Raw genomic sequence first — 15,464 nt, 5'->3', positions numbered from 1 at the left:
GCCATTATGTGGCCCTCCATAATCTGCCATGTTCATTTTATTTGCCTTTGATACAGCCGGGGCTTATCTCGCCAGTCTTTAAACAGAGCACCGCTTGCATCCCCCCGGCAACAGGAAAGCAAAGTCAAAGTCATCAAACCTATCCAGAAAAACTAAAAAGAAAAGGATAAGTCTGAGGGGAGACAGACAGACAGAGGGGGGGGGCATCACACCACAGAGACAAAGGTTAGTCAGCCGAGCCCCTGAGAAATGCACCAGAACTGATCTGGGATGTGGAGGAAACTGATGACCTTATTTCTCTGTGTATACATCTATAAGTGTTTGTGTTTCCGAGCGGAATAGATGGACTGGGACACAGATATGAAATCTAATTTCAGGTCATAATGATGCAGAGAGAGTGTATGGGAGTGCAAGCGCGTGTGTGTGTGTGTTTTACCGTCATTGCCCTGGCTCCCCTCTCTCTTCAGCATCTGTACCGCCCCCACATACTTCTTCAACTGGACCTTCAGGACCTCATTCTCCCTGCACAAACACACACATACACACACAGTTTACAACCAGGGTTGAACAAAAATACAAAGGTTACAACCACAGTACATTGTAGACAAGCAATTTAGACCTTTTCATGTGAACTATCTCTACTGTTGTTCGTAGCAGACAAAATAATCATCTGCTGTCTGGGGTTGGTCACAGTGAAGATGCTACAGAGTGTAATGTGACAAAGGGTACATCCAACATCTCCGAGAGCTGCGACACACCAGTGATAGGAAGTTGTTTACTCTGGTTCATGACAGCAGGTGGTGAAGGGAGACAGTGTGAAACTTGTTGTTGTGACACAACTGTCACCTGAGGAGCGATGAAAATAAGAAGCTGAAATCTAATCCAGGTGGTCAGACTGAGGTGTATTTACAGAGATGTGACTGGTCCCATGATCTAAGAGCCAAGCCAGAATCAGACCGGTAAGAGGCGGGTCAGGGGCCTGACTTCACGCCGGATATTTACACCGAACAGACTTTCAAGTGGAAATAAGGAGAGATCATCAAATCCAGCTGTGTAAGTGGATTGAAGCGAACAGCATATAGAGGAGCTGCAAAAACTTATGATTATCTTCTCAATGTGGATCCAAACAATGAGTAAAGAGGTGGCAGGCAGTATGGGTCTGTATATTAAAGGGATAGTTCAATGTTTTGGCAAATTTGCCTATTGCCATAATCCATAGTCATAGGAGCAGGTTCAGGGGACCTGTACCATTCACCTCCCTTGTGTTCGCTGAGCAGCTCGTGTCTCTGCCCCGTGGATCTCAATACAACATGCACCGATAATTAAAGGTAATGAACCTACCCCTATGACTATAGGGATTATGGTAATAGGTGAAATTGCCAAAATGTTGAAGTATCCCTTTAAGATACACAGAGAGGGGCAATCAAATCCACACACTTCTTCCAGATGTCACAAAAAACATTATATGGACCCTTCAGCTCTTTTCTTGTGTTGTGCTCATAACACTGTACTTGCAACCTTGAGGTCTATGTGAGAAGTATGTATACGGACTGTCTAGAGTACTGTTGAATGATTTGTTGTTGTGGTTATAAATAAATAAAAAAAGGAAAAAGCTCAATAACCATATTTGAGAAAAATAAAGTAACAGCTGTGCAGTGAAGTTATAAATGCAACTATAAAGAAATGTAGCCATGCAAATGTCTCACAGCAAACCCTATGCATGTTCGCCTACATGCAGCCTGGAAATGAACAGTATATTTCCAGCTTCTGTCCAAATCTGATACTGATGGTCGGGGGCGAGCGAAGATTTTTAAACATGTGAATACTAATACTGGCTCCAATGTGAGTACAGCATATGGCAGACAGACCTGTGCATGTGCAGTACGGTTGGGTTCTTTTTGGGGCGGCTCTTCCTATTTCCAGTTACGCACCGCAGTTCATATAGTGAGTTCTCAGTGCGACAGCGTGCAGTGATATTTTCAACAACAGTGTACTTCCAGCAGTTTGGGAAAGGCCTGTTTCAAACTGATGGCCCCGTCTACAAAGCGAGTTCCAGGGAGAAATAGTTTGCTAGAGGCTGTCGCTGTCTATGAAGATTCAAACTGACATGAAAAAGAAATGGTTTCCTTAAGTTTAAAGCAGAGCAGTGACTCCAGGCTCTAAAGCGCTGTGGAAAGTCTTCATGTCAGCGTCAAAGCTGTTGTTAAAGTATATTAACAACACCCATGATTTTGGTATGAAAAGTTTGCCTTTAGGTGCAATGTTGAAGGGTGAACATTAAAATTTAATTTAGCATCAGGGCAAATGTTTGACATGACGAATCATTACTGCAGTGTTTTGACATATATAAGACAACTGCAGTTAGTCTGTAGAAACAAAGGGGAATTATCTGCATAATAAATATATATAAAGACAAGGAAACACTGAGTAAATACTAACAGCACAACACACAAACAAATTCAGAACTCTAATTACATGTGGAACCAACGTAAATGGATGATTTAATCTGTTGCATGAGGTTAAAAAGGGAGTCCACAGGGAGCTTCGTGTATGCAGATTATCCAAGAGTATAACATGAAGAAGCTCCTTTTGCTCAGACCTCTGAGCCAAACTGGATTTCAGTACTCAGACCATGTGTTCATATAAAACCCAGCCACAGCAGAAAAGGAGTCTGGGTAGAGGAGGAAGGACGAAGTAAGGTGTAAATGGGGTCAAAGTTGCAGCCTTGTTCAGCTACAATCACGCATTAGTAAGTCTCAGAGCGCTGGTACTGTATGTGAGGGTGCATGTTGGACTGTGGTTAAGGATTCAGACACAAAGACACGGTGATAAAGGTAAAAAAGAGTGAGAGACCGAGGCAGCCACCTTACAAGCCGCAACCGGTTGAACATCATCGACTTTGGGGAGGAAATCAATCAGAGTTGGAGTGTGGCTTTATGCCCTTGGCAGTTAAATTTAACAGCCTTTGTCTTGCTCCACCGCCGGCCCCCAACCTTTCCTTCTCCATAGGTGATTTTTGGTGCTCTGCTTATCAGCCCTCATTCTCCACCAACAAAAGGGGCGCCTGCCGGGAGACCTCCTGAATCCACACGATGAGCTCTCCGAGGAGCCGTCCACATCGTTGTTATCAGAACCACCCGGGGCCCAGACGCCGTTCCAGCCTGATTAAATTATAGCTAATGCACACCACTTGCTTTAAGTGTGTGTGTGTGTGTGCGTGTGCGTGTGCATGTGTGTGTTTGTGGAGGAGCTCGGGGGAAATAGATATTCAGAAACCACCTCATTTTTACAGACAACGAATATTGTAGCAGCAGGTAGATTATAGCAATTGACAAAACTGTGAGTCAACTGGCCTTGGTACGTGAGACTCAGGTTAAAATGTTCTTTTCGCAAATGTAGAGCTTTTACTTGTTACCTCCACTAAGCAGGTCATGTTTTCATCCATATTTGGTTGTTTATCAGCAGGATTAAGCAAAAAGGTCTTGAAGCAATTTGGACCTGTCTTTGTGGGGTGGGTGGGGTCCAAGGAAGGATGTATTACATTTCAATGCCGATCCAGATAAGAGACCTTCGTTAGTTGCTCAGGAAATAACGTATGAATCTTTGTGTCACAACACTCACAGTACTGAGATTGATGCCTTTCCACACATCGGAGGGGAGACACAGATAATAATCTGGACCTGCCAGACGTGAGGACTGTTTGGCCTTGTTGGAGGTACACGCTCTACTGAGTGCCTTTCTAGTTAATACTTTAATCACTTCAGCTATTTTCTCTTGTTTGCTCCTTTCAGCCTCAGACAAACAGAGGTGCCACTGTGTCATCAGTTCACAATACCTTGAAATGTTTGCCATCTTTGTAGACGTGCACATCATTTAAGATGCACTAGTCAATATTTTCATATGACGCACATAAGAATTATTGTGATATAAGTATTGTGAAAGGAGGTCACTCCTTGATTATAACCCAACCGTGCTATTACCTCCAGCTCTGTGGAGCTCATTGTGTTGGTTTTGTGGTCTACAACTTCTGCTAATATTAACCATATGCATTATCAAGCTGGAAGTAGCCATTCAATCATGAGTAAATTGAGGCCTAAAGGGTTGTTTATTCAGTAAGGCTGTGATATTCAAAGATTACAATGTATGGTATTAAAGGGTCAAAGTGTACCTGGAAATCAATCACCACCACCACCTGCCTGGACTGTTGGGTCAGGTTGGGTCAATGGATTCATGTGGTTGACACCTAATTCTGACCCTGTCATCTGCACACCTAAGCAGAAATCCAGATTCATCAGACCAGCCGCCATTTTTTTCATTCTTCAACAGACCATTGTTGGTGACTGTGCTGACTGCAGCCTCATCTTCTCATGGCTCAGTATGGAATTATCACTTTTGAAGGCTCTTTAACATATATTTGGGTGTTTGTCTTGCCTTCCAGCCCCCAAAATGTGAGAATTTCAGGCTCCCTAGGTTGAAATCCAAGTGGTTTTACAAGCTGTTCCCTCAGTTCTATTCCAGTGATGTAACTAGGTTTCGAATTTGCATAATATCACCTACCTGGGACCGGTAGAAGGGATGGGGCGGGGCAAGCAGTGGTTCATTTGCATTTAAACGGACAGGCACTGAAACCAGCCGTTCTGAACAGGGCTGTTTTGAAAGTATGAAAAGAGCTGTGGGTATTTTGACCAAAGCATGTCACAGACATGTCTTTAAGACACCTGGGAACTATTTTAATTTGTGGAAAGGGGGCATAATATGTCTCCTTTAACGTTCAATATCTTGTTCATTCTCTGATGTTTTTTTTCTCATCCACAAATCAAGCCAGAATAGATCATTCATTGAGATGTCCAGGAATTCAATTGCAAATCCATGCTAATGCTTCTCCATAAACAATGTTTTTTTTGCCCATATCGGTATATAAGGTGTAGTCATTTCAGCCTGTAGATGTGCTCCATCAGTCTGGGTTTTTATGATGCCTACAATCCATTACATACCTCTGTCATTTCAATAATAACAACTCACCACAAGTTGAGTTGCTGCCAATAGCTACTGAGTTATTCAGGAACACGGCTGTTTTTCAGCCTCCTTTGTTCAGAGAATCATTTAATCACAGCTGATTTTTCATTTCTGTAAATAAATTATTGTCTGAACAAACAATACTTAAGTGTTAGTCCACCCGTGAATCAAAACATTTCGCTGAATCACTGATCACCCTTATCTAACTAAAATGTTTTCTGCAAATATGATGTGGTCTCTCTTAAAACCATCTGAAAACACTGGCTGAACTAAAAAACAAACGGAATGTCTAAACAGATAAAATTACACCACTGTGTCAACCTCGGCCTCACTCACAGCTAAAAGAGTATGACTGCTACTCAGACATTTACTATCAGCAAAGTAATAAATCCATTTTTAAGAAGTGATGTAAAAACAAAATCCTGACCCAAATGTACATCACACCTACATTACAACATGAGCGGCCACAAGGGAAATTATACACTGATATCAGGTAAAGTTACAGGAACCATGTAAATAAGCAAGTGCCCTGAAGGTTTTGAGCGAACACCACTCTTACAACAGGCTGAGCTGCACAGTATATTTTCCAATCCAATTTCAGCGTAGACTGATAAAACACAACTCTGAGGCGTGTAATACATCCTCTGTGTCCTGACTGAATTGAAGCTGCTTCCCTCAGGTCATACAGCAGCTCTAGCCAACATATGTTAAATCAAAAGCAGAATTTCCCCCCCGTGCAATGAACCTGCTCAGCACTGACAGGAAACCTCTCAATAACCTGCCTCAACATCTCCTCAACAATCAATCTTCTTAGTTTATGTTTCCACTCACAGAGCAGAATTCATCTCATCTCATCAAGGCCCAAAGAAATTTGCTGTTACTCTTGATGCATGACATTTCACCCTCTTAATTTGATGCTTCCCTAGGGGCTGCAGCTAATGGCACTTGGATCATCTGCAATTATGTACTTTTTTTGTTTCGTTTTGTTATTTTTTTTCTTTTTTATTGATCAAATCATTGTTTTAATTAATAAAATGTCAGGAAGTAGTGAAAATGCCCAATGAAATTTCACAGAGCTCAAGGCAACAGACCAAGAAAAATTAAACACAAGCAAAAGACAAAAAGACAAGCAAACCATCATGATTTTTTTGCTTTAAAAATGTTGTTTTAAATGACTGAAAATCTAATTATTAAAATTGCTGATGCCATTTTGTGTCAGTCAACTAAATGATAAACCGTCTGTCTGTGTCCCTAACTTCCAACCAAACCTAACAAATGAGGCCTTCATCCTTGTGAGCCCTTGCCCTTGCTTTGACAGTTCAGTCAGTCATCTTCTCTTCCATCTCTTTTTTGTCATTTCAATAGCTTTAGAAGTCTGAAGATGTAAACTGTGGCAGCTCTTTGAGGCAGCCCTTCACCAAACCAAATTGTTATACATCCTCTGGGAACCATGACTGTTATGTCCCAAATCTTCCTCTAATTCATCTGGTAGACGTTGAGATATTTCACAGGATAAAGTGGAAGTTTTTGACATTCTGGTCTCACTATATCACCAAAGTCATGAGGGGTTCATTCATCCTCTGGGGATCATGAAAATCTGTATGATGATAAAGTCGGGGATCTACTAGAATGGATAAAAAATCGTGTTACCCAGGAAAAATAAATATAATTTTTTTGGGAAGAAATACTGCTTTTATATTGCCTATTATATGCCCTGCTTTCTAGACCTGGATACTAGTGAGTAAACTATGTTGCAGACTTCCATGTATTGTGTCAGCTTAAATACTAAGTAAGGTTGTTATTCTAGATTAGTGGGCTCTGGGAGGTCTGTCATTACAAATTCAGTTTAGTGGACCCACATTATTCAGGTGAGCCACTGACACTACACAAAGCTAAACTACAAACCACACAGGAGGCTACAACACGGCACATTTTCTCAACCCCACAAATTGTATCAAGTAACTGCAGCTTTGGCTCTGTTGTCGATGCTTTCCAATTGAGAGCGATCCATTAAGTTGTTTGATGCTTCGCTTGGAGTGAATGTTGGATCACTGCAAATGTGGAGTGTTTGAAACTCATCTGAAGCTCTAAGTGCCTCCTCTGCCTCCGGGGACTGTAAAGTTTTAAATGAGTGTGTCGGAAGCAAAGTGCTTTTCGGCATCTCTCCGTTGGAACAACTGCATCCTCTGTCCAGCTGACGTGGGACCAGCCACAAACTGCTCTCTCATTAAGGACGGGAGTGTGACCCAGAAATATTGGGAGACTGAATGTGTGCTCAGAGGATAAGCCTATTAGCTGTGTTGATTAATAAAACTGTTGAAGTCATCTCATCTTCTTCTTCCATGTGAGAGGCCAGCGAGAAAGACAAACAGCGATTGCGCATAAGAAGATTCATAAAAGAGTCGGTGGCTGCTTCTATGAACAAAAGAAGAAGAAGTGAGACAGAGAACGACTGTGTGATGTGAGTGAGACTAATTCATACTGTTGTGTTTGCAAATGAAGATGGAAAAAGTGCACCAAACTGTGTGTTACAGAGATAAAGAAATTGTAAATATTTTGTGTGAAAGAGGGGAAGTCAGTAATGACAGTAAAGTTCGAGTGTGCTTTGTATAAAGCAAATACTGTGACAGACTATTAGAGAGAGAGGAGGGAGGATGCGTCTTATCTTCTCTGGAAAAAGAACAAAAAAAAAAAGTATCTCCAGAGGAAATCTTAAACTACACACAGTAATTTCTTAAGTTGAGTTGAAGCCCTGGGGTGATTTTCATGTTTCTCTTTCTCTCTCTTGTATCCTCCCCTCACCCGTTCTTTTATCATCACCATGCTTTGCAGACGACTTAATGTGCAATAAACACAGCTAAATTGTCTGTTCTTCAGGTACGATCTGGTTTTGTTTGGAAGTAGTAAATGAGAAGTACAAAGACGCCCTCGGAGACAGACGGCTCAGTCGCTGGGCAAAACTCCTGAGTGCAATTTACCGCTCAGTCTCTCAGAAAATACATTATAAACAGACACTCTTGTGTCACACTTCCAAAGGCCCAGAGCTGTATAAACTCATACACACTCACATATGTACAGTATAGTATATATATCCACTCTCAGGCACAACAAGGCCAGGCTGGGGTGCGGGGCTGGAGTGTTAAAACCTCAGCATTGAAGGGAAAAGGCCCCCCCTGGGCAGAGTGACATAATTGACTTCCCACAGACAGAAAAACAGCGAGCCTAAACACTCCCAACAAGTAAACTAGGCAAACTTCACAGTCACTCTCGCTGCCACTTCTTAGATCAGCCACACCAGACTGGCTGCCTGGAGAAAAGACTGCAGCGCTGCCAGCTAAGAAAAAGGCATCTGCTCTCATTTCTTTTGTGTGTGTGTGTGTGTGTGTGTGTGTGTGTGTATGCGCGTGCGTTGCGAGTGTGATGTGTCCGCCTGTCCAACCACCCCCTCTCCCTGTGACGAGGTACCACTTCCTGGCCCGAGCCCACTCGACTGGCTGCCTTCCCGTCTCCCTACTGCGAGGGGCCTGCTTTCTGCTCTGCCAAGTGACGTCTAAAAAGGGGGACAAGAAATGGTTGTGGGGAAAGTTTGCTGTGTGTGTGTGTGTGTCTCATCTGCGGCCCTTGAGAGACTAAGTTTGAGGGTTAGACATTCAGAGCAAGACTACTTTAGACATCTATATTTAAAGCAACACTGTTTTAATGGCTCTATTTCTGTTATCATTAACGGCGACAGTGAAGATGTGAGGCCAGATATCGTGCGTGGGTTTGCTCATCATATTGAAACAAACTTAAAAAAGGAAATTGTTCAATTTAATTGCGATATTTCTGACTATTACACTGCTAATTGAAGCCGTCCTGTGGAGTTTTTCAGGGAAATGAAGTGACATTAACACCCAGTGTTGCAAAACAGATTTGTAAATCCAGTGGTGTTTATGTTCATATTAATTAGATCAGTGGTTGGCAAACATTTTCACATCAAGGACGCAAATTAAACCACAGACCTCGATCTGCTACGAGTTTTTCTTTTAGAGACTTCATTACACAAGTCGTTTACAAACAAAATAGCCATATAATATCTCATTGTGTTACTCACATGCTTACCTACTCTGTACATTGTGTTATGGATGGAATTATGATGATAATCCATTTTTTCCGGGAACCCCCAGGAACTCCCGCAAGGACCCCTGGGGGCCCACTGTGAGAAACCACTGACCTAGATAACACAGTGCTCCTTCTATCACCACCAACTGTTGTCAGTGAAACAGAGACTATTGGCATCAAAGTCTCATGTGTCACATGTAGTTGCATCGACCAAAACCATGTGACTTTGTTCACACTGATTTCCTATCAATCAAAGTTCCAATTTATCATTAAACAAAGTGTGTTCACTTCAAGATTAATCAGAAAAAATGTATTTCAACACAAAAACATTGCAGCTACCTGGTGTTAAGGTGTTCCTAAAACAATAATTTGGGAAGGCAAAGTTTAGCTCCCGATTTAACACTTAGTGATTAATAGATTAATTAGATTAATTTAGGGGTGGGGAAAAAATTCAATACAGCACAGTATTGCGATATTTTGCATGGCAATATTGTATCTACATATGGATACCAAGTATCTATCTGAACAGACTAGGAGGTTTATCTGTCTTTATCTCTTCTATTTTAACAAAGTTTTCATTTGATGACATTATTTGCAGTGGAAAAAACATACTATAGGCTATATATCACATTGCAATATTTTTAATTTCCATTAATATTGTACCGAGACACAAGTATAGTGATAATATCGTATCGCAGGGCCTCTGGTGATTCTGATTATTACACTTAACAATTAGCTATTACACACAGTCACTTCCTGTCTATGAGTGAAGGACATCACTCTACATAATGCAGCAGCACCACAAATTGAATCCTCCAAAAAATGACCTGAAACAACACAGGTTGTTGTTTTTATGAGACCAAAAACAAATTTCCACACCGTGGACAATAAATGAAACTAACTAACTAACTAAAACACTGAGCATCATAACCTTCATGTGAGGAGGTTTTACAGTGCGACTGCTGTGCTGCCTAACTAAACCCACTCAGTTGCCACTGGGTCTAACTGTATATGCGTAACCAGACAAGAGGATTGCTGCATGTGCGCCTGGATTTTCGACAGTCCGGGAAGAAGCCGGGAGCGAGGACGTGGGCTGTGGGCTACGTGTCAATGTGTGCGAGTAAGGGTCTTACATTTTCATGTTATATTTGGATGGATGTGTGAGTAAGCCCACTCCCCTCTGCTGGAGTCGACGTCAGCCGAAAATCTATCTATGGCGACTCGCTCATCCTCTGCCACCCCCATAGACAGGCTCAAGACACACACACACGCACACAAACAATTGCCACTTTTGTGGGTTTGGCTGCCGCTATATGAGTTGTAATAACTAGGAGAGGAAGTAAAACACACAGATGACTGGCAGCATCATCCATCTGGAGCCGTTAGTGCAGATTAAACCAGCAGCAGAGGCGCAGGAGCCCAGTTAGTTGTTGGTCAATGAGAGAGCCAACAGTCCTTCCAACTGCTAAGATAATGGCGCTGAGTGTCAGGCTTTCTGGCTCCCAGCTTCCTCCTAGTGCGAGATAATCACAAAGAATTGTGGGATACATAGCAACTGTTGCCAGTAGCTTCTTTCCCTGAATGATGCTGACAGCTTTCAACCCTCATTCAGTGGCTACTAGCTGCTCCTCCAGTGGTATTTATAGCCGCGATTGATCGAGGCAGATTTGGCTGAGGAGGAAAAGCAGCACTTGAGATTTAGCGTCAGACTATAGAATCGGCTTTGTGCGTCTGCGCATTGTGTGTGTGTTGAAAACGGAAAAGCACACTGTACAGTACGTCACAGTCACCTGCAGAGGAAAGGGAGGCCATCACTTAGTTTCCTAGTACGCTCTTCCTCTCTACCTCTCTCTTGTCATGCCCACTCCATTAAAGTGCTCCATGATGTGAACATGAAAATCATCACATATTAAAAAGCCCCATCAGCCCCTGCACTGTCATGACTACCAACCCAGCAGCTTCAGCAGTTCCCCACACACTTAACTCTGAGTAACTCAATCAATCCTCGCTGGTGGCTCCACTTGCTGTAGGAGGCTACTATGTGATGGGGCTTCCTGTTTAGACTGCTGAGGGATGACTAATCCTCTATTTAAAGGGCTCGGGGCTCAACTGAAGACTTCTGGCGTCCGGGCAATCAATTGTAGATGCCGAGGTGACGCAAATCACCTGAAGGGAAACTGTAGGTGGCCACTCGCTGGGACGAAAAGTGTGTGTACGCTTCATCTTACGGCGGGAAATGTTTAAAAAAAAGTTTTCCAAGTTGCTCTGACGTTCATCCAATAGTTACAGTTCCACTTCCTGTCGGCGTACAGTGGTTAATTACTGTGATTACGTGTCACAGTGATGCTGCTGCTGTAGGTACAAGGCACAGCCCAGAGCAACGAGCAGCTTTAATCACACACATGAAGCTGTTATTGATGCTGCGCTGACTTACAAGCTCTTTTTTTAAATGTGTACATGGGATTTAGCGAGGGGGATAAACGAAAGTTCACAACCGGCTCTTCTTCGTTGACTAGTTTGAAGTTGTTGTTAAAGGTACATTGTGTAAGTTCTCCTGTTATCTATTCACGAATATCGGTTATTTTGTTCAAAAGTACATTTTTCATTCATCAATAATTACCCCCATCAACAAACTAAAGTGTTCCGGTAAGCTCTGAATTTGCCGTTCATATCATTCATATCTACATGGAGCAGGTAAGCTCGGTTGGTAGCTGACATGTCGTGTCGCCATGTTTTTATGTTCAGTGGCAGCGTGACGGTAGGAAACCACGGAAACTCAGCGGAGACACCGGAGCTGTCGGCTCAGGTCGAGGTGGCGTCTGTGAAAAGTCACCGCGGTAACGCAGTGAGGACTGTGAGGACTGCACGTGAATGCTGCATTCAGGTGCAGTCGGAAAAACGGCCGTCGGTAACAAACCAGCTGTCCTTTTAGTCACAGACGTCCAGAGAAAGCCGGTAAAACGTGGGTCAGGTCAACAATACGACATCGCCATGACAACATATTGTCACATGTATTGTTTTGCCTCATGCTGACGGACCATTTGTTTACATAAAGGCTTGTTTAAGCCGTTACCTGCAGCGGCTGTTGTCCGTCTGCCATCTAACCGATTTCACGTGAATGCAGCATGAAAAATACGAGTTGCTTGCGATATATACAACCGCACCGCTAGATGGGAGTAATTCCTACGCAATATACCTTTAACGATGACCATCATTAATGTGATTAGGTTTCCTATTGGAACGGGGTGGAACAGGGGGAAAGGTCGACGGAGATGGGCCGGGTGGCCGTAGAATTAAAGCAGGAAGCAGCCATTATCTACAGGTTACAGGTTAATGGTGAGTGCCGGTGACCCAGTCATTACAGTGTCAGGCGATTACATTTCTGGCTTTTAACCTGCATCGTCCTGTTACTTTTCAGATGAAGATTGAGGAAACAACATCTGCAGCATCTTGTCCTCCAGCCTGGACCTACTGGACATCAGGTGTGCCACCTCCTTTTTTCTCATGTCTCTGATGTGTCACATTTCTTTTCGGTGACATTTACAGTATATTATTGTTTGCCGAGAGAAAACCTCATGTGCCAGGTAACTGTCAATGTTGTAATTTCTTGGTCGTAGATTGACAGTAATGGCTACATCGTGAAACGTCATGTTTTAGCTATGAAAACAGACAGAGGGTGATTTGTCTGGAGTTTAAAGCTCTGAAGAGAAATATATATTGGCAACACATTCAGTCATAAGTGGGTCTGCTCCGTTTTCTGTGAAAGACCTGTGGATTATGAAGCCCTGTGTTCCCTTTGATAGCCCTAACCCTTTACAAAAATTAACCTTTTCTCCTCCTTATTGACTCAGCCGCTAATTATTTCAACTACTTAATTGACTATTTGGTCTATAATAGTGAAAAATATCTGTTATGGTGGCATTTCAAAATCCTTTTTTATCCAACTCATGTATTATCATATAATCTTTTTGTGTACAAAGGGTTCAGTGCTGGGAGATGTGCAGCTGTTTGTGGGCTGGGATTTGTATATATGTATATTTAAATGTATATGCACATTTTGTTGTTATTATGTGTATTTTAGTTTTCATATGGTGGATTTGTTTGTGTTGAAGTTGGATGTCTTTGTATGATGTTTGACATTAGAAATTAAATAAAAACTTAAATAACCAAAAAATCATTTTTTATCTGACTTGCAGTCCAAAACTCACAGTTATTTAGTTTACTTAAATATAAGACAAAGAACAGCAGGTAACCCTTTAATTTACAAGCTGTTAATTGCGTGATAATATCAAGAAATAGCCTAGAAAAAACAGTCAATTTCAAAGTAATGTCATGTTTTTCATAAAGGCAAAATGTTACAAATGCTTTTCATGCTTTGAATTTTTTGGGAAAGGCCAGATTTTTCTCCACCGAGTCCTTAGTTGCAATTGACCGTTATTTCTGTGCTATTTCTATGCAAGCAATTGTTATTTCTTGGCTATATTTCTCAACATTACTATGAAATTAACCGTTATTTCTGGACATTATGATGCAATTAATTGTTATTTCTTGGCTATTTCTTGAAATGATCACGTAATTAACGGCCTGTAAATGAAAGGGTTACCGAAACAGCAGCGAATGGTGAAAACCTCAGAAGCTGGATAGCGTCAGTCTGGCATGATAACGGCTTATCAAACCCTGCGGCCCTGAACTGGGCTAAAAATATTGACCAGACTGCATGAAGAAATGATCACATGCGTGTCCAGCTGCCTCTCACCTGGCCAGAGCCTGGACCTTGGCTGTGTGTCTCTCCTCCAGCTCTGCCAGCTTCTTCTTCAGCTGATCCGTGTCCTGCCTCAGGCCCGCTGAGTGCTCCATCTCCCCGTCCAGCAGACAGCGCAGAGACCTGTCGGACACACACACACACACAACGTACATGACTGCTTTCTGCAACTAAAGTTACATTCAGGTGATGCATGCGTCTGCTCTGCTGCACTAAATGTTGACATTGTGGTGATGTTTGGATCATAAACAGTAGATTGGATAAACATTATTAAGCTTCCTTAATTGCTATAATAACCGAGTAGCTGACTCTCATTCGGCTCTGGTATAAAACATTGAACACACATCTGTGACTGCATCGCTGTTGATTTAATGCCGCGACTGCAAATCACAGTGGAACATAAAAATCTCGACGCTGCTTGGCAGAAGACTCACATTAATTATGATTGATCACAAAGATGTGTACGTGTAAATACTGAGTTTTCTGGCCATTCTAACAGCAGATTATTGAGCTATGCTTTGCAGTTTGCTCGACGATCAATTCCAGCAGCTGTTAAACGAGTGTAAATCACAGCCTCTGGTGGCTTTTGTGTGAAAAACCAAAACACACACACACACACACAAAAAAAATAATAATAATAATAACTGTCTCCCGCCTCAAATACAGCACCGAACTGCCTCTCGTCTCAGGATGAGAAGAAAACAAGCTGACACCATTCTTAAAGAAAGGTCATTCGATATCTATGTATGTAGTGTGTGTTGTGTGTGTTTGTGTGTGTGTTTGTGTGTGTTTGGGGGATTTGGGAGCAGCAGATAAGGAAGGATAGATCCCGACGTACGTGTTTTGTTCCTCCAGCTCGTCCTTTCTGTTCATCATGGCTACGATGGCCTGACGCAGCTCCACTGCAGAGGAGAGAGAGAGAGAGAGAGACCAGAGTTGAGACGTCTGCACTAAATCCGCCCTCACATCTCATAAAACACACACACAAACACTACACACAGCAATATGCATAAACTAATAACCTTCAGTTTTTGAAAATGTAGAAATAACAAAATCCCACTTTCACTCCCCATTCGCTGGATTAATGCTGTACTTTTCCTCCATCCCTGAGATGAACTGCTTTGATAAAATTAGGTTTTACTTTTTTTTCCCACAGACAGAAGTTATATATCAGACTAACAGAGAGCAGGGTCTTTATTGCTAAATCATACTTTTATGCTAGCGCCTATAAAACACTGAAGAAAGAAAGTAATGTGAGATAAATGTAGAGGTGGATAACATTTGCATGACACTAGAGTGGTAAGAAAAAGCAAGCGATCCCTATAGAATTGTGTTAATGTATACTCTTGTCAAATGGTCAAACACTTATCAAGTTTCAATTGTATTGAAAAGGTCAATCAAACAATCTTTGTGCAGGTTAAAGGGATAGTTCAACATTTTTGGCAAATTGGCCCATTGCCATAATCCCTATAAGTTTTACAACTCTGTCTCATAACGTTCTGTTATTATCTCATAGTGTGGTGAATGTGCAGGTCACAACTTGTCCACCAGAGCATTTTGGAGTTGTTGGATTGTGTATTTGATG

The 15,464-nt window shown here is 42.1% G+C and overlaps 1 protein-coding gene across 1 annotated transcript in view; it reads right to left on the bottom strand.

Moving 5' to 3' along the window:
- snx29 (sorting nexin 29) overlaps window positions 1–15,464 on the bottom strand; it is a 157,710-nt gene that overhangs the window by 122,618 nt on the left and 19,628 nt on the right. The window contains exons 12-14 of the mRNA XM_085761785.1: window positions 14,718–14,781; window positions 13,874–14,002; window positions 437–522 (exon numbers count right to left, since the gene is read on the bottom strand). Coding sequence (XP_085617911.1) covers window positions 437–522; window positions 13,874–14,002; window positions 14,718–14,781 — 279 coding nt within the window. The remainder of the gene's footprint in view (window positions 1–436; window positions 523–13,873; window positions 14,003–14,717; window positions 14,782–15,464) is intronic.

This window comes from Trachurus japonicus, chromosome 19 (genome assembly GCF_045865225.1).
Source record: "Trachurus japonicus isolate A0001 chromosome 19, Traja_1.0".
NCBI classification, from domain to species: Eukaryota; Metazoa; Chordata; class Actinopteri; order Carangiformes; family Carangidae; genus Trachurus; species Trachurus japonicus.
Note: the sequence above shows the minus strand (reverse complement) of the source record. Positions and strands in the feature narration are given on the sequence as shown.